This window comes from Chaetomium tenue (genome assembly GCF_020726465.1).
Source record: "Chaetomium tenue strain MPI-SDFR-AT-0079 chromosome Unknown F5144scaffold_2, whole genome shotgun sequence".
Lineage (NCBI taxonomy): Eukaryota > Fungi > Ascomycota > Sordariomycetes > Sordariales > Chaetomiaceae > Chaetomium > Chaetomium tenue.
The window spans coordinates 3592496-3609378 of record NW_027117330.1 but is presented as its reverse complement, the minus strand read 5'-3'; the positions used below and the strand labels follow the sequence as shown (position 1 = coordinate 3609378).

General features: G+C 57.4%; 8 protein-coding genes and 2 non-coding genes across 10 annotated transcripts; 5 read left to right on the top strand and 5 right to left on the bottom strand.

The window, feature by feature from the left end:
- Window positions 1–365: 365 nt before the first annotated feature.
- On the top strand, window positions 366–1393 carry F5144DRAFT_129067 (cutinase-domain-containing protein). The gene is made up of 2 exons (XM_066782284.1): window positions 366–695; window positions 769–1393. The coding sequence occupies exons 1-2, from the start codon at window positions 489–491 to the stop codon at window positions 1252–1254; spliced, it is 693 nt and encodes a 230-aa protein (XP_066646900.1). The 5' UTR covers window positions 366–488; the 3' UTR covers window positions 1255–1393.
- Window positions 1394–1691: 298 nt separating this feature from the next.
- On the top strand, window positions 1692–1785 carry F5144DRAFT_t53. Its single transcript has one exon. It is a non-coding gene; the product is annotated as a tRNA-Ile (tRNA).
- Window positions 1697–3311, top strand: F5144DRAFT_506531 (uncharacterized protein). Its single transcript, XM_066786471.1, has one exon. The coding sequence runs from the start codon at window positions 2058–2060 to the stop codon at window positions 3267–3269; it is 1212 nt and encodes a 403-aa protein (XP_066646899.1). The 5' UTR covers window positions 1697–2057; the 3' UTR covers window positions 3270–3311.
- Window positions 3312–3315: 4 nt separating this feature from the next.
- On the bottom strand, window positions 3316–5409 carry F5144DRAFT_563256 (uncharacterized protein). Its single transcript, XM_066788363.1, has 4 exons — window positions 4681–5409; window positions 4340–4623; window positions 4151–4275; window positions 3316–4089 (listed from the first exon to the last, which is right to left on the bottom strand). Exons 1-4 carry the CDS (start codon window positions 4952–4954, stop codon window positions 3360–3362), a joined length of 1413 nt encoding a protein of 470 aa, XP_066646898.1. The 5' UTR covers window positions 4955–5409; the 3' UTR covers window positions 3316–3359.
- A 91-nt stretch (window positions 5410–5500) lies between these two features.
- Window positions 5501–7702, top strand: F5144DRAFT_618893 (cytochrome P450). The gene is made up of 5 exons (XM_066791949.1): window positions 5501–5546; window positions 5645–5793; window positions 5869–6019; window positions 6079–7327; window positions 7382–7702. Exons 3-5 carry the CDS (start codon window positions 5871–5873, stop codon window positions 7415–7417), a joined length of 1434 nt encoding a protein of 477 aa, XP_066646897.1. The 5' UTR covers window positions 5501–5546; window positions 5645–5793; window positions 5869–5870; the 3' UTR covers window positions 7418–7702.
- On the bottom strand, window positions 7562–9310 carry F5144DRAFT_610138 (glycosyl hydrolase; the record flags this gene model as incomplete). Its single annotated transcript, XM_066791652.1, has 1 exon — window positions 7562–9310. The coding sequence occupies one exon, from the start codon at window positions 9308–9310 to the stop codon at window positions 7562–7564; it is 1749 nt and encodes a 582-aa protein (XP_066646896.1).
- An 854-nt stretch (window positions 9311–10164) lies between these two features.
- Window positions 10165–10263, top strand: F5144DRAFT_t54. The gene has a single exon. It is a non-coding gene; the product is annotated as a tRNA-Ser (tRNA).
- A 97-nt stretch (window positions 10264–10360) lies between these two features.
- On the bottom strand, window positions 10361–11331 carry F5144DRAFT_563253 (uncharacterized protein). The gene has a single exon (XM_066788362.1). It carries the CDS (start codon window positions 11222–11224, stop codon window positions 10511–10513), a length of 714 nt encoding a protein of 237 aa, XP_066646895.1. The 5' UTR covers window positions 11225–11331; the 3' UTR covers window positions 10361–10510.
- Window positions 11332–12491: 1160 nt separating this feature from the next.
- F5144DRAFT_482831 (uncharacterized protein) lies at window positions 12492–13946 on the bottom strand (the record flags this gene model as incomplete). Its single annotated transcript, XM_066785357.1, has 3 exons — window positions 12492–12875; window positions 12928–13773; window positions 13827–13946. 3 exons carry the CDS (start codon window positions 13944–13946, stop codon window positions 12492–12494), a joined length of 1350 nt encoding a protein of 449 aa, XP_066646894.1.
- A 652-nt stretch (window positions 13947–14598) lies between these two features.
- Window positions 14599–16349, bottom strand: F5144DRAFT_128996 (uncharacterized protein). The gene is made up of 2 exons (XM_066782283.1): window positions 16147–16349; window positions 14599–16074 (listed from the first exon to the last, which is right to left on the bottom strand). Exon 2 carries the CDS (start codon window positions 15999–16001, stop codon window positions 14775–14777), a length of 1227 nt encoding a protein of 408 aa, XP_066646893.1. The 5' UTR covers window positions 16002–16074; window positions 16147–16349; the 3' UTR covers window positions 14599–14774.
- Window positions 16350–16883: the final 534 nt, after the last annotated feature.

Genomic DNA, 16883 nt, shown 5'->3' with positions numbered 1-16883 from the left:
TGGGATGTGGGACTTCTCCGGATGTCCCGAAGCAGCATTGGCGCCGGCACCGCAGATCCTCATCCAATCGGCGGGATTCGATGCTAGGATTCCCCATCCGAGGAATTCTTGGACCTACTACGTTGGGAATCACAGTATCATTGGCAACTCCTCTGGGCCAGGAATCAGAATACCTCTCCACCTCCACCAGTCGCAACACTAGAGATGGTGAGGTTCTTGGCCGGGGATCGACGCATGGCTAGTACAATCGTAGAATGGGTTGGCGCCCGGCATTGGGACTTACCCCACGATCCGCCGTTTTGACAGTCAGATGAGGGAAGCATCGAGGTCGCCAAGGGGTTTTGAAGGGTCAAGTTCGGCGCATAAATAGGGGTCTGGAGGCACCATCGTTATCGTTCTTCAACTTGCTGTGCTAGTCCTCCACTCACTTGTTCTCTTCGACGCAGCCGCGCCCATCCCTCGTTTGACAACGTTCGCCCACCGCAACCATGAAGTTCGTCCAGCTCCTCAGTGCCGCTGGCCTCGCCGCCGCTCTGCCGGCCGCCACACCTGCCAACGACATGGCCGATGTTATGGCCCGTCAGTGGGGCGGTTCTATCGGCAGCACCAAGGACGACCTGCAGAACGGCAGCTCGGCGTCTTGCCCGAGTGTCATCTTCATCTTTGCCCGGGCTTCGACCGAGCGTGGCAACATGGTACGTTTCCCCCTTAAGTTACCCCCTTCTCATCTTTCTTGGGTAGCAACTTACACGGGTACACTCCAAACAGGGCTCAAGCACGGGACCTGCGGTCGCCAACGAGCTCGCCAAGACGTACAAGGACATGTGGGTGCAGGGCGTGGGCGGCCCCTACGACGCCACATTAGGCGACAACGCTCTCCCCGCGGGCACGTCCAAGGCAGCTATCGACGAGGCCGTGAAGATGTTCACCATGGCCCACGACAAGTGCCCCGACGCGGCCGTTGTTGCCGGGGGTTACAGCCAGGGCACGGCCGTCATGTCCAACTCGCTCGGCCAGCTGCCGGCCGAGGTGCAGGACCAGGTCAAGGGCGTCGTGCTCTTCGGCTACACCAAGAACGCCCAGAACGGCGGCAAGATCCCCGACTTCCCCGACAACAAGCTCAAGGTCTTTTGCAACACGGGCGACAGGGTCTGCACCGGCTCCCTCGTCATCACCGCTGCCCACTTTGCCTACGGCGGGGTGGCCGCGAACGAGGCGCCGGCGTTCCTCAAGGAGAAGATTGGCAGCGTGTAAAGGGGAAAGGAATGGCGATGATTGGTTTGTTTCGATATAAGCTAGTCCATTTTGTAAAAAGGCAGCAGCCAAACATACTTACCTGTCCAATAGGCCCTCGGTTATCTTAGTACAATGTAACATAACAATGGTATAGCCGTTAAAGTCAATTGACGTCTATCCTAGGTAACTTTCACCTGTTCTCGTCTAGAGTCTTAGATCTAATTCACTACCTGTAGGTATACAGTGCCACCAAAGCAAACCCTTAACTGTGTAATTAGAAACGTAGTAACCTACTAGTAGTAACCTAATACCGAGTGTAATGAAAAGAAACGGATAGAAAGAAGAAGCTAGAAAGATAATGAAAAAAGGGGGGGTTTGGTGGTTGCCCCTTTTCGAGATGCCGGTTCCGAGTACTACTAGTCTTCCACGAAAACCCACCAACATCCAATCAAACAGCCCGATTAGCTCAGCTGGTTAGAGCGTCGTACTAATACCGGGAAACCCGTATAAGGTATGCGAAGGTCAACAGTTCAATCCTGTTATTGGGCATTTGCTTTTGCACTTTTGTAGTCTTTTTGTTTGGTGCATATTTGTACAACTCAGCAAACAACATGGTTGTGTCTGAACTCTGAACGGCGACCTTCTTTTGCACTTGATAAATTGTGCTGGCTGTTGCCTAATTATTACCATCGACCCGGCCCGCAACTTGGAATATTATTTCGCCCACAAACCACTTGATAATCGACTCATCGAGCCTTGACCGCTTCCCACATTTAACAACAACATACAACACCAACAAAAACTACCAGACAACACCAACAATGAAATTCGTCAAAATCAACACCCTCCTCGTCAAAGCCGCCGAGCGCCACCACGACACTCCCCAACAAGCCTTCAACACCTCCTTCCACCCCGCCGCATCCGCACCCGACCTCCCGCGACCCGACGAAGCACCCTACTCCTTCAAGCGCTGGCTCCCCCTGATCCTACAAACCCGCCAACGCCCCCTCCCCGTTCCCGCCCCCAAAACCCCCCACCCCTTCCACCACTGGCTCCCACGCCTCACCCAACCACCCACCACCACCACCACCACCCCCCTCACCACAACCCCCACCACCCCAACCACAATCCCCCCCCTCCAAACCATCACCCTCACCCCCCCGCAAACCCGGCTCCTCCTCGCCGCCACCAACGCCTCCCTCCCCCGCGGCGAGCTCAACCGGCTCTTCCGCGAGGACCTCGCCGAAACCATCCTCCCCGCACTACGCGCCCAGCTGGTGTTCCCGCCCGAGGGGCTGTTCCTGCGGCTGGCGGCGTGCTCGCCCAAGGATGGGGGGAACGGGCCGTTAAGGACGGTGGAGGAGGTGGTGGGGCGGTTGGTGGTTTCGGTGAGGGCGAGGAATGCGGTGGTGGGGTGTTTGGAGCGTGCTGAGGGGGGGGGTGATGGGGATGGGGGGGTGGAGTTGTTCTTTTTAAGGTTTGATGGGAGGATGGCGAGTGAGAGGGAGTATAGGGTGTTTTGTTGTCCTGGGGATGGGAGGGTGGTCGGGGTGAGTCAGTATAGGTGGTATAGTCCGTGGCGGTTTCAGCGGGTGGATGTGGAGGAGAAGGAGAGGTTGGTGCGGGGGCTGGTGAGGGCGGCGGAGGAGGTGAGGGGGTTGATTTTGGGGGTGGTGGAGAGCAGGGGGGATCGGCTGGATCGGTTGATGATGGAGCAGGGGTTTTCGTTTGACTTGTTCTATGACGAGGAGTCGGAGAGCTGTGAGCTGGTGGAGCTGAATACGTTTGGGGTGAGGAGCGGGTGCGGGTCGTGCCTGTTCCAGTGGGTGGAGGATCGCGGGGTGTTGTACGGCGAGGAGGAGCCCGAGTTTCGGGTTTCGGTGGACATGTTTGGGCGTGGCGTGCCGGGTCCGGAGATGGTGAGGGTGTCGAGGCTACGGGAGGAAGGGGAGAGCGGTGCGCTCGAGTCAACCAAGTTTTGTGGCGATAACTGGCGGGCTTCTGTTCGGGAGTTTGACTGGAAATTTCCCTAGATTATCCCTCGTGGTAGCTTACGGAAAACATCACATTCACCCAGCTGCTGGTACGGGTTTCTCAGATTTACGGTATTATGAACTTCTTTATCATATGAACGCCGCGCTGGGGATATTTGGTGATCTATGGACCGCCAGAACTGACGGCTGTGGGTACTCCGTCCCGTCGAAAATAGCATCCCAATGCGGGCGAAAGATGCTTTCCCCCTGCCGTGTCTCCAGCCACAACATGCTCTTGATGTGAATTGAGGCGTCGTCCCAGGCCCCCAGCTGTAATGGTACGGCTATGGCCCTTGCTGTGTCCCTGAACCAGGCGTAATGAGGAGTTCCGGTGGATGCCACCATCCCAACTGCGAGAAACCAAACATCGATTGGGTCTTGGGTGTCCTGTTCGCGCCGTTGTAGGTGCCCGGCGAACCGGCCAAGAATGTGGCTGAATATTACGACGTGTGTAAAGTAGGTGGGGCCCTGCATGATGAACATGTAGAGGATGATTGCGTAGCGCACGCATTCGGTCAATGGCTCTGTTTCGTTTGCCATATCTTGAGCCGAAGGTAGCAGCCGATGTATGACGAAACCCGCCAGGTCATGGAGCCGGGTGGATGTAAATGGTGTCTGCTGTGCCCTCTGGAAGACACTGCGCAGACGGATGAAAACCTCTTTGACTTCCTCATCGATGTCAAGGAGGGTGAGTTCGGAAGGAGCCTCTAGGATGGCATTCAAACTTAACTGCCACTCCGGTGTAGGGGGTATGCCGTTTCCAGTGCCCATATCATCTTGCGTCTCAAACTGGGGATGGCCCATGATGAGCATCGATACCCTGACGTGTGTAAGTGTTGCCATATTGTTAGTGGAGCAAGGTTACTTGGCTTGGTACTCACCAGCTGACCATCCTTGCCGTGAGCGGGCTAGTTTGCCTCACCGAGTTGATGCCGCCCCTTAACCCGACTAGCCTTTTTACCCCGTCGACATGCATTTTGGCGACTTGTATGTTGCCTTTGCCAAACTAGGGGCGGGGGGGGGGGAGTCAGTGATTATTAGCCGGAATCTTTAGTGAGAGGTTCACTCACCTCAATAGTTGCTAGAGTGATGACCGAGTTCATGGTCCCGTCCTGCACAGCCAGAGACTCGTTCTCAACCTTCCGCCGAAGTAACGCGACGGAATCGGCCATGAGGATCTCGGAGTTATGGAACCCCTTTTGAGCGAGGAGTTCCTCATCTAGACATGCTGTTTGAAGAGAGACATGGAACAAAGCTGGATCACCGAGGGCGAGTGGCCACCAAGACACGAGGAAGGGATTTGTGGTTGCGTTGAGATCGAGAGGGTAATATTGGAAAGCAATCTTGTGGAGGACTACGCTTGATGAGTGACGGGCCGGGAGTAGTGATGGAACTTGGAAGAAGCACATACAGCTGTGGATGAGACGCTGGACGTGTGCCCGGGGCAACCTCGTTGACGGATATGATTCAAAGGGGTCGACGGGTGGAAACTTGTTGTAACCAACCAAGGGTCCGGATGAGCCGGATTCGTCTGAAGGCGGTAATAGGGCCGCGGTTAGGGGCTCGTTCGCGTACACGCACTGCACTCTGCGCTTGGTGCAGCGAGAGCAACGGGGTGTACCGAGATCGCAGCTGTGCTTGGACTTGGCACAAGCAGCACAAGACCGCCGGAGAGTGCGACGCATTTCGGGAGGGAGGGGAGATGGTGTTGGAGATGGCGCCGGGTTGGTTCAGTGGTCCCTGATGAAAGTTGGCACCAAGGAGTGCAAGGACTTCCAGACTAACTATTCGTAGTGCAGGTAACAGTGGGTTGAGTGTGTGAGTGAACAAGCTGTAACCGGGGTGTCGTTACCAGAAAAGGTCGAAAGGATGGAGACGTTTCCACTGTTGTCCTAGTCACACGAGACGAGGGCTTGGAGATGATCTGCGGCTTGGTGTCGTTTCAAACTGGCCACCGCTCGATCAATGGCAACCCAGCGATAAAACGACGCAAATTTGCAAATTTCGTGGACGTTTCTGAACATTTGCTTCAGTTTGTCAATGAACGGAAGCGGGTCAGGAACGAAGGTGTGGATGAGCAGACCACGAAGAGGCGAGAACCATTCCAACCTGGCCATAATAGGACTAGTCTCCGGTTTCTTGGCCTTGGCATTGAATTACACGCAGTATTCGGAGTCTAGTCCTACTTCGGCAGTTTAAATTGGAGCTTCTCCAGCGACCCGGAGGGCCAACCCCGATACCCCTATCTCGGGGCCGAAAAGTGTGTAAGTCAAAAAGGTATGAAGCGTCCTGTTTTCCACAATTTGGCGGTGGGAAGTTTGTCTCTTCAACCCCAACTTCAAGATGGCCGCTGATCTCGTCAATGCGTCCAGCAGTCTCCCCGAGCGGCTCCTGAGCTCTTCAGGGTTGGCTTCTGGGAGTTCATCATGGCAGTTGCGAGATGGTGTTGTGGGCGTAACTGCAGGATGGTCTGCATGGCAGTACGTTATCACGGCTTTACTCGGATTGGTGGTTTATGATCAAGGTATGTGACCAAGCGCTGGAGCTCCCTTAGCTCACCCATGGAATCTAACTTCACTAAGCTAACACCTCGTTCAAGTCATGTACTTGTATCGGAAAGGCTCTATAACAGGTCCTCGGTTCAAGGTCCCCTTTACCGGACCTTTCATTCAGGCTTTGCATCCGAAATTCGAATCATATCTTGCACAATGGGCAAGCGGGCCACTCAGTTGCGTCTCTGTCTTTCACAAGTATGTAACATGTCCCAACCTTTCCCTGATGCATACCAATCTAACGCCTGTTGCAACAGATTCGTTGTCCTCGCCTCCGACCGCGACCTCGCGCACAAGGTGTTCAAATCCCCGACCTACACCGAACCGTGCATTGTGCCACTCGCAAAAGACATCCTTGGCCATAAAGCATGGGTGTTCCTCCAGGGCAAGACCCATGCCGAGTACCGGCGGGGACTAACTCCCCTTTTCACCAACAAAGCCATGGCCACCTACCTGCCCGCCCAGGAGAAGGTCTTCGCCGACTACTTCGACAAGTTCGTCGCCACCAGCCAGGCCAACGCCAACCAGCCGCTCCCCTTCATGACCCTCTTCCGCGAGATCAACTGCGCCCTCTCCTGCCGCACCTTCTTCGGCGACTACATCTCGCCGGCAGCAGTCAAAAAGATCGCCGACGACTACTACCAGGCCACGGCCGCCCTCGAGCTCGTCAACGTGCCCTTCTCCATCTACATCCCCTTCACCAAGCCCTGGCGCGGCAAGCGCACCGCCGACGCCGTGCACGCCGAGTTCGCCAAGTGCGCCGCCGCCTGCAAGCGCAACATGGCCACCGGCGCCGCCCCGACGTGCATTGTCGACCATTGGGTCCGCCACATGTTCGAGTCCAACCGCTACCGCGAGCGTGTTGCTGCGGGGGAGACGGACGTGGAGAAGCCGTCGAACCTGATCCGCGAGTTCACGGATGTGGAGATCTCGGAGACGCTGTTCACCTTTTTGTTTGCTTCGCAGGACGCTTCCAGCAGCGCTACCACGTGGTTGTTTCAGATCCTTGCCCAACGTCATGATGTGCTGGATAAACTGCGCGAGGAGAACCTTGCTGCGAGGGGCGGGGACAGGAATAGGCCGTTTGACCTGCCGATGCTGGAGTCTCTGACCTACACCGCGGCCGTGGTCAAGGAGCTGCTGCGGTACAGGCCGCCCGTCATCTTCGTTCCGTACCTGGCGACCAAGGCCTTCCCCATCACCCCTGACTACACGGTTCCCAAGGGTGCCATGGTCATCCCGTCGTGTTATCCCGCGCTGCACGACCCGAAGGTGTATCCCAACCCGGACACGTTTGATCCGGACAGGTGGATCACTGGCGATGCTGAATCCAAGACCAAGAACTGGTTGGTGTTTGGCGCTGGGGCGCATGATTGCCTTGCGAGGAGATATGTACCCCTTACCATGGCGGCCATGATCGGGAAGGCGGCTCTGGAGTTGAACTGGAAGCATGTGGCTACGGACAAGTCGGAGGAGATTCGTGTCTTTGCGACACTGTTTCCGATGGTGAGTGTTTCTTCCAAGAATTGTGATGAATGGTTGTGCTAACGTTTGTTGCAGGATGGTGCGCAGTTGGTGTTCGAGAAGCGCCCGTGATAGGAAGAACCCCTGATGGCCAGGTGAAGGAAGGGTTAGGACAAAACACAATGGGGCACTCATACGCAATACAGGCGTGAAACTAATACTATCAGTACCTTAATTTGTATAAGCCGTTTGCCGGTCCGTTAATACCAATTACCATCACAGAATCAGGCTATTTCTCTTCTTCCCCTTTCCCTCCTTGCCTTTGCCCTTTCCTTTGCCCTTGCCTTCACGAGGAGCCAACTCGGTCTCTGTGATGTACTGCCCGTCTCCCGTGTACCTCCACTTCGTGAAGTACGCATTGGGCGTATCAGTAGGGCAATCAACACCCACCCCAGCACCATTGCAGGTAGCATACACTCCGATCAAGGTCCCGACGAACGATCCCGAACCACCACTCAACAACTTCGCCGAGGCTTTGCCCAGCTCAACCGTCTCCTTGGGGTCAGACGCCAGAGAAGCCGAGAAGCTGTACTCGGTAGGCTCGGCCATCTTGATCCCCAGCTGGACCTTCTCGCCCGCCCACGCCTTCGGCACCGCACTCTCCTTCACCTCGCCGGACACATTGAACCTAAAGCTCAGCTGCCCGTCCACCTGCACCAAACCCAACTGCAGGTTCGCATTCTGCGTCAAGAAAGCCGTCACGCCCGCCTCCTGGCCATCAGCCAGCGGCTCGAAGTCTAGATCCACGCTGAACGTAAACAGACTATCCGTCTGGCGGCGCCCAATAAACGAAATCGCCCTCGCCGCAGGCTCAGAACCACCCGGCAACCCAGCAAGCGAATTCCTATTCAGCACCACCTGCAACCCCTTCCCCTCCTCCGCCACAGAGAACGCACCCTCCCTCGGCACGCGCCAGTACACCAAATTCCTCGGCAGCGCGGCCCCTGCCTCCTTAAAGTCATACACATCCGGATCTGAATTAAACGGCCCCGTGCCCGGCACATCGCGCGACGTCGGCGGCAGCGCCCACCCCTCCATCTTGCCCCTGACCGGCTGCAGCACCGGCCAGTCGCCGTCTTGCCACGTCACAGGGAACAGCACCGTCTCGCGGCCCATCGGGTACGACTCGTACGCGGGACCCGACCGCGTCGCCAGCGCCGTGCCCCACCAGTTGCCGGCGGCGTCCTGGAAGAGGTCGCCGTGGCCGACGGTTTGGAAGTACTCGTCCGTGCCGCGGTTGGTGAGGATCGGGTTGTTGGGGGACGGGGTGTAGGGCCCCGTGAGGGCTTTGGAGCGCGCGATGGTGATGGCGTGGTCGGTGGCGGTGCCGCCCTCCGCGATCATGAGGTAGTAGTAGCCGTCGGGGCGTTTGTAGATGTGTGGGCCTTCGGGCCAGACGCCGCCCGTGCCGTTCCAGAGGGGGATCATGGGGCCCATTTCGCCAGTGTCGAGGTTCATTTCCTGGAGCTGGCAGCCCTGGGTGGCGACGTAGGCTTTGCCGTCGTCGTCCCAGAAGAGGTCCGGGTCGATCTTGGGGGCGGGGAAGGTGACGGCGTCGCTCCAGGAGGCGTCGTCGAAGGGGTCGGTGGTGCGGAAGAGCACGCCGGCTTCTTTGCCGCCGACGCCGAGGTATTCGCAGATGACGTAGAAGGTGCCGTCGCGGATGCGGATGGTGGCTGCGTACATGCCGTTTTGCTGGCCGAGGGTGGCCCAGCTGTAGCCGGGGAGCTGGGACTCGCGGTTCCAGACATGGCTGATGTGCTTCCAGTTGATGAGGTCTTTGGAGGCGTAGATGGGGAGGCCCGGGAAGGAGATGAAGGTGGAGGTGACGCAGTAGAAGGTGTCGTCGACGTGAATGCAGGATGGGTCCGAGTGCCAGCCGGGGAGGATCGGGTTGTAGTAGGTCGAGTTCGCCGCCGCTGCTGACCCGGCCAGGGCCAGAGTCAAGCCGGACAGGAGTCTCATGGTGGAGTGGGATAGACAATGGAGTGACTACTGACTAACAACCCACGAGTTCTGGATGAGAGAACCGTGACGCACTTAGAGCCAGGGAACGGGATCCGGGTGAGAATATATATCCCTTCCTACCCTTCCTACCTTGCCATAGCCTCCTGCTTGAATATGCATGCCTGCATCATCACCGCTATGCCAAGACGGCTGATCGTTGTTTACGCTGGCGGTCTTTTAGTTGATTCGGGCGCATCGATACCAACCGGCCGGTAAATTAGATGGCTAAATCGTTATTGTGGCCCCCAGTCGCAGTACCTGACATGGCTGAGATATCGACCGACCCGGTTCCCGGATTTAACACTTCCGTCAATGGGCGCGAGGGGAAACCTGGAGGAGCGAGTAGCGTTGGCAGGGTCGTATGGAGTGGGACTAGCTAATGGGGGAAGTAACTCATTTAGGTAACTTGGTCGAGATCAGGAATAGAGTCGGTGGGTTCCTTGCATCCTTTACAAGGAAAGCCGTTGAAGTTCGACATAAATGCCTTTCCATCCTTGAGACGAAGGAACATTTACGTTTATCCAGCTTCCGGGCCTAGTTTAGAGGCAGGGATGAGAGGCTTAGATCTCGACCAAAGATCAACGTTTAGTCAGGCATTCTATACATATCACTAAGTATGATGCAGTATTGAGAGTATTAGCAGACATGCCCCTATAGTTGGATTTTTAGTCTTGACTCAATGCCTGGTTGTTGTAGTTTAAGCCCTTCAACTGTTTTGGGTGGATCAGTTAGCCGGATGCCTCGCTGGCTGCCGATGGAACATCAGGCATGGCCATACGTCAAGCAGCTATACTCCACTATATCTCAGAACGGTCACTTTGGCGGAGTGGTTAACGCGCTGCCCTGCTAATCAACAGTTAGCATGTTAGGCAGTTCCTTCGGGAGCGTAGGTTCGAATCCTACAGGTGACGTGCTATTTTGCTGCAGGGGGTGGTTCACCTTTTTGCCTTATGGCTATGTTTACTTACTTCTATTGAGATCTCTAACACGATCAAATAACGGATTCGCTGGGGGTATTACAGTTATGTTAGCTAGAATGGAATTGAAATTTATGAACTGCTACTTTGCGAGCGGCGACAGAGTGCGAGAGTGCGTACATCTAAGGGCTTTGGTTTCAAACGCATCAGTCAGACCGTAGCGTTTGGAAGTATACGTCTCTCACTTTCCGCCGCTCTTCTTAGCTTCCTCCCTTGCAACCCTGCGCCAGTGCTTGGGATAGCCCCTTTCGATCCTCCACTCCTCCACCTCCTTTTCCACCGCATGTAACAACCCCTCCCTCCAAGTACCGATCATGTCCTGCCTCCAAGTCATGTCACCCCCAAAAGACCACGAGATGACGCTCTCAGCTCTCGCACCATCGGGTGAGTGCAGCAACCCGATCGCCACATCAACGATGTCGGGCCGCTCATCCACAGCATAGAACAAGGTTGCAGAGCACCGGCCGCAAAAGTACCGCTGAACGTCGGGCGAACTGGCGTAAAACGTGATGGTACCGAGCCTGGGATCGCGCCCCTCGCCCTTTTTTGCCTCAGCAGCCGCTTTCAGCTGCAGAGTGTCAGCAGGAAAGCCCTCCTGGTTGGCCCCCGCAAACGAGATATGTTTGAGCTTCGCAAAGGTCCAGTTGTACACCTCAGACCCGGCCGCGGTCCGGCACGAGTCGCAGGCATCCAGGGAGCCGAGCCCCTTGTGCGTGGTAGGGTCAACAAACCACGGCAGCTCCCCACCCCGCCTCTGCGTCTCCTCGAACTCCCTCTGCGCCTCACCCGCGCGCAGCACCAAATCGATCCCACCACAATGGCACCGAATCGGCACATCCCCCTCCGCCCCGGCCTGCTGCTTCAACCCAACCTCATACCCCTTCACCCCCTCCATCCCATCCACCGCCGGCCACCTCACCCCAGCCGGAACCTCCTCACTAACATCCCTTCCCCCCAACCAAACCCTCGCCGGCGACACCTCCCCATCCCCACCGACACGATCCAACCCCCCCCTCAACCACGGCAACGCGCCCCCATCCTTCGTATCCCCCACAAAAATATGATCCACACACCTCACCACGGGCCCCATCCCCCCCTCCCACCCCTCCACCCCCAACACCCCCGTAAACACCATATACTCCACCCCCTCCCCTGTTTCCAACCACCCCCCGTACCCCCCAGGCTCAGGATGCTGCTCACAAAACAACTCACTCCCACACCGCCCACAGAACAAGATATTCATCCTCTCCGTCTGCGCATACCGCCGCAGCAGCGTGCCCTCCCTAGTGGCAGCTTCGAGGATGGGCTGGGCGGGCCCCGGCCAGGGGGCGTCGGAGGCGCGCAGGGCGCCGGTCAGGTGGCGGCAGGAGGTGCAGTGGCAGGAGGAGGTGGGGAGGGGGAGGGAGGTGGGGGGGAGGGGGGTGCTGAAGGTGAGGGTTTGGCAGAGGCAGCGGGCGTGGAGGGTTATTGTTGGGGGGGTGGTGGTTGACATTTTGATGGGTGGGCGATTGGATTTGTGGAAAGTTGGGTTTTGTTTTGTTGATGAGTCTTTGGTGGATTGTTGCGGTTTGTTGTGGGGATGGTGGCGTGTCGTGGAGTTGTTGTTAAATACTTGGCTGTTTTGCCCGGAATGAAGGCGGAGATACGGACTGGTGTTGTTGTCGGCCCGGTTGTATCGGTGCGGTTGATGACGGTTGGGGAAATGAGGGGTTGCGGGGGATGAGCATCATGGATCATGGATCCGTCACATCGTGCCGGTCTGACTCTTGATCCTGGCCACGCCCTTGACGGTATTAGGAAGGTGGTTGTTGATCAAGGGCTGGAGAAGCCCTGTGTTACCTAAAGGGCGTCCCATCAACGTCTTTGCAAAACTGCATCATCAGGGGGGGGTGGGATCCATGAGGGCCTGCGGACGAAGCAGTATCCTTCGATTGACATCTCGGCGCCGCCATAACGCGAAAGGTTTGACCGGAGATAAACCCAGAATAGCACTACTATTGCTGAAACTTCAATAACTATTATCTCAAACTTTCGAAAAAGGAATGACCACACCGCTCTCCAAATCGGCAGCCCAAACTCCCAACCCAACCCGACCAAGCCCACCATTAGTAATGCAGAGGACGACAAAACAGAACAAAACACGCTCTTCCACCCCCACTCATCTACGCGACGCGATCACTATTCCTCCCCACCGTGCTCGGGCTGCTCGGCCCATCTTCCTCCTCCAACCCATCATCCGTCAACAGCTTCCGCCTCGCAGCGCGCTCCTCATCCTCATCCTCACTAACAAGCCCGTCCAGCTCGAACTCGTTGGCGTCGCGCAGGCGCGCGTCCTCGCCGCCGGCACCGCGAGTCGTTTGCCCTGTCTTGGGGACGGGGTTGGCGCGGTCGTAAACGTGGATGAGCGTCATGGTGAACAGGAAGAGCAGCGACGCCAGGCTGTACAGGATCATGACGTAGGCGACGTGGTCGATGCCCGAGCCGGCCAGGAGCAGCATCTGTTCTTCGGTGGCGCCCATGAAGAGGAAGCCGGCCGCGTAGAGGAGCTGCCGTTCGTGTTAGTCTCTTCTGTGAGGGTAGCAAAGGTGGGGCACTTACGAAGACGGGGATGAACTGGAAGCTGTTGTACTCTCGGCCGCTTTCCGAGACACTGGCCTTATCCCTGAGGATAAACGAAACCTCGATGATGCGGGTGAGGCCGGCCGCCATGAGGGTGTAGCCAAACATCTGGTGGGTCATGGCGCTGATCATCAGTTCCTGCGGGTGCGCCGACATGCCCCAGCCGGTGATAAGGATGACGAAGCCGGGGATGAAGTTGCGCTTCGGCGCGCCGTCCCTGTCCCTGCTGAGCCACACGCCCACCAGGCCCGCGCTCCACCAGATGATGCCCATGGTTGTGTGCTGCCAGTCGTTCCGGACCCACTCGGTGCCCCAGCGGTGCTCGGTAAAGGTGTTGACGCAGCCCCACGCCGCGATGACGGCGCTGTCGAAGAACTCCTGGCTGCGCCCGGTGCGGCGGAGCCAGATCTGGCCGACCAGGAGGAGGATGGTGAGGAGGACGCCGTACGCGATGAAAGCGCCGCCCATGATGAAGTGGGCCAGGCATTGTCCCAAATGGTCGCCCTGGCAGAAGCCCAGCGCCGTGATGCCACCAAAGATCATTTGCACCCATGCGTAAATCGGAAATGCCTTCCCGTTGATGCTGTGTACCAGGCGGAAAAAGGGTCGGATGCGGCCGTGGATCCCTTTCTCGAGGTGCAGCTTCAGGTAGACGCCAAAGACAACCTGGGCCACCATGAGGAAGAAAAGGGGCGTGGCGGCTTTTGCGTGGACGTTGTCCGGCTGGAACTGGCGGCCGCGGTGTAGGTGACCAAGGGCGTAGCCCAGCAGTGCGAGCGCGGTGCTGAATATTTGCAACGGAACGTGCCATCGGCTCTTGATTATCTAGAAACAGACCCGTCAGTCCTGTACCACTTTTGAGCCGGCGGCCTACTCACCCCTAGGACCATCCCGAGCGGGAAGAGGATGCCAAAGGCAAGCATCTGAACGAAGATGTGTATCCATAGTATCGTGTCCTGCGCCTTGTCAGCCAACTGCTGGCCATCTCCGTTTAACATGACGCCAGCATACCATCGGCTCGAGAGAAATAGCCTCCCCTTCGGGAATTTTGTCCGCATTGTGCCCTCCGTGCCCGAGCACCGTCGGTAGGAATGTCGCCGCCAAAAGTATCGTCGCAGCCGGCTGTGAGATTCGAAGCCGGAGTGGTCGCACTGAGGGGTCACTACCCCGACCCGCGTGGAGGTGCATGGCGACGTCGGGCGGACAAGCAGCGTACTTGTCTTTCGAGGGGCAGATTCGCAAGATCGGGCGATACTACGGTCGCCTCGTGTGACGGGAACGCAGCACAATTGAATGCCTGCTGTGTAGGTTGGTGAGACCGGTCGTGGGTTGGTTGGGAAGAATCGGAACAGAACGAGCGAATGTTCGCGGAGAGCTGAGATTCGGCCTCGTCGGAATGATGGCTCGATCCTTTGTCGTGAGAGGCCAATATCTCCTGAACTGACCCGCCCGGTACGTACCGATCCATGCATCATGCGAAAGAGTTCGTTTTGATTGGGCTGGACCTGGCGAAGGTGGGGTTCAAATCTCTCCCTCTTCTCGGGTTTCCACAGGCAGAGCTTGGCCTGGAAGAGACAACCAAAATGAGTTCATGCTTCTTCGTATCAACGGAGGAGAGTATGAGAGGAAGTAATCCGTGAATAGCAGAAACACTTTGACAAGATTCGATCGAGCCTAACATTTTCTGGTTCCCAACGGATCGGGCGGCATTTGGTGACTTGAGCACTCTCTTCATTACACTTGCGATCTCCTTTTTTCTCGCCTCCAGGACCTTCATCATTTCAGCGATTCAACCTCCCTGCACACAACTAGTTATTTATGCCAACTCATGACGCAACCTTCCCCTCCGCCGCCCGCTGCATATCTTCCTCCCATTCCCTCTTGACCTTTTCCGCAAACGCATCATCACTCAACACCTTCCACCCCACCGCCGCCATGCCCCGCCCGCACTCCAGCGCCCGCTCAAACGACTCCGGCGTCCCAGCAGCAGCCGCAAACCCCTTGGTGTGGTTCGCCTCGCCCTCCTTGGTGTCGATGCCAAACACCCCATGAAACCCCGGGCACTCGTAGCACACATCACCCATATCCGTACTCCCCGCCAGGATATCCGCAGGCTCGTCCATGCTCACCGTCCCCTCAGGCATCGCCTCAATATACGCCTCGCACAACGGCTTGCTCGGGCGCACATCAGCGTACGAATTCAGCGGCTCCAAACGCATCGCACACCCCGTCGCGATCGCGGCCCCCTCAAAGCACTTCTCCAACCTCCCCCACAACGCCTCCGCCCCGCGCTTCGTCGCACTACGGCAGTAGTACTCCACCGTACAATCAGCGGGAGTAACATTGGGGCGGTCCCCCGCGGCGCGGAACACCCCATGCACGCGCTCGTAGGGGCGGATCTGCTGGCGCAGCATGCTGATGGCGTTGTAGGACAGGCAGACAGCATCCAGCGCGTTGACGCCGTCCCAGGGGGCGATGGCCGCGTGCGACTCGCGCCCCGTGTAGTGCACGCGCGTCTTGATGTTGGCCAGCATGCGCACAAAGGCCACGCCGCGGGTCCGGGGGGGCAGGTTGTGGCCCGGGCCCGGGTGCACCATCAGGCAGGCGCCGGCGCCGGCGAACGCGCCGTTGGTGATCATTTTGAGTTTGCCGCCGCCGCCTTCTTCGGCGGGGGTGCCGAGCAGGCGGACGCGGCCGGGTTGGTGGGGGGAGGTTTTGAGCGCGGCGGCGGCGCCGAGGAACGCGGCGAAGGAGGAGGATGCGATCAGGTTGTGCCCGCAGGCGTGCCCGATCCCCGGGAGCGCGTCGTACTCGGCGTTGTAAATGACCAGCCGGCCGCCGGAGCCGTACTCGGCGGAGAATGCCGTCTCGAGGCCGAAGGCGTGCGGGGTGACCTCGAACCCGAGGGATTGGAGGACGGAGACAAAAGCATCGTGGGCTTTGTATTCCTCGTAGGCCAGTTCGGGGTTGGCGTGGATCTGCTCGTTGATGGACGAGATCTCGGCGTTGCGGCGCTTGATCTCGTCGTTGATGACGCTGGTCAGATTGGCCATGATGGAGGTGAGATGTTGACTTGAGCTGCTGGTTGTGTGCAAGATCTTGTGTGCAGATTGAGGCCGGTCTTGGCTTCAGTCTTCACCAATGCCGCAAAGTTATTGAAGGTCCTTAATCACTTGTCAACTCAACCAAAATCCCTACGTTGCATTCAACCGGGTACTTGTGTCTCAACCACGTTGGGTACGGATCCGGACAACATTGGGTACGAATTGAGACAGTAGGTGGGTGGGAAGCTGCATGCAGCATGCTCGTCTGAGTCCGGCGCACTACCCCGCCGCGCGCCGGCCACCGACCCCGCCTCCGGCCGAGATCATGACGCTTGGGTGCAGTAGCTTGGCCGCCAACTAAGGGGCTTCAAAACAGTTCCTCAATTGAGTCCAGGCAATAATACTGCTCTGTCCGCATGTGTCGACAAGTCAACGGCGACACCGAATTTTGCCATCCACCGTACATCCAACTGTTCAGCACAAAGGCAGATTCGACAAGTCGAGCGAAAATTCCATTCCGCAGCATTTTCGGGTTTGGAACCCCCAACTAAACACCAAGAAGAAAACATGTAGTAGACATCCGGGCCACAGCCCCGAGTCATTGCAGCGAGTTCAGCTGAGCCGCATCCAAAATATGCAGACCTTGCCCGGAATAAGCGAGCGGGAAAGTCTTCATTTTATTGATTTGGGGGTTTCTAAAGCACTCCCAAGGGGTACATTAGATGGGGGAGTAAAGGGGCGAACCTGGAAGCCACGCCTTAGGAATCTCGTAGATCGAACGATAAGTCCCTCACAATATGCACATATCCACAACGGGATCTATCCCCGCTCCGACATCTCCTCCGCAAGCCGAACGCAACAGCTAGAAATAGTAAGACCATTAATTAAATA

Excerpts from the sequence above, each read along its gene's own strand:
- F5144DRAFT_129067 (XM_066782284.1), top strand. The coding sequence starts at position 489 with ATGAAGTTCGTCCAGCTCCTCAGTGCCGCTGGCCTCGCCGCCGCTCTG. Across the intron at positions 696-768 it reads CGACCGAGCGTGGCAACATG|GGCTCAAGCACGGGACCTGC; the intron begins GTACGTTTCCCC and ends CACTCCAAACAG.
- F5144DRAFT_506531 (XM_066786471.1), top strand. The coding sequence starts at position 2,058 with ATGAAATTCGTCAAAATCAACACCCTCCTCGTCAAAGCCGCCGAGCGC.
- F5144DRAFT_563256 (XM_066788363.1), bottom strand. The coding sequence starts at position 4,954 with ATGCGTCGCACTCTCCGGCGGTCTTGTGCTGCTTGTGCCAAGTCCAAG. Across the intron at positions 4,624-4,680 it reads CCAGCGTCTCATCCACAGCT|TCCTCCACAAGATTGCTTTC; the intron begins GTATGTGCTTCT and ends CATCAAGCGTAG. Across the intron at positions 4,090-4,150 it reads ACGGCAAGGATGGTCAGCTG|GGTATCGATGCTCATCATGG; the intron begins GTGAGTACCAAG and ends TACACACGTCAG.
- F5144DRAFT_618893 (XM_066791949.1), top strand. The coding sequence starts at position 5,871 with ATGTACTTGTATCGGAAAGGCTCTATAACAGGTCCTCGGTTCAAGGTC. Across the intron at positions 6,020-6,078 it reads TGCGTCTCTGTCTTTCACAA|ATTCGTTGTCCTCGCCTCCG; the intron begins GTATGTAACATG and ends CTGTTGCAACAG. Across the intron at positions 7,328-7,381 it reads TTGCGACACTGTTTCCGATG|GATGGTGCGCAGTTGGTGTT; the intron begins GTGAGTGTTTCT and ends CGTTTGTTGCAG.
- F5144DRAFT_563253 (XM_066788362.1), bottom strand. The coding sequence starts at position 11,224 with ATGGAGGGGGTGAAGGGGTATGAGGTTGGGTTGAAGCAGCAGGCCGGG.
- F5144DRAFT_128996 (XM_066782283.1), bottom strand. The coding sequence starts at position 16,001 with ATGGCCAATCTGACCAGCGTCATCAACGACGAGATCAAGCGCCGCAAC.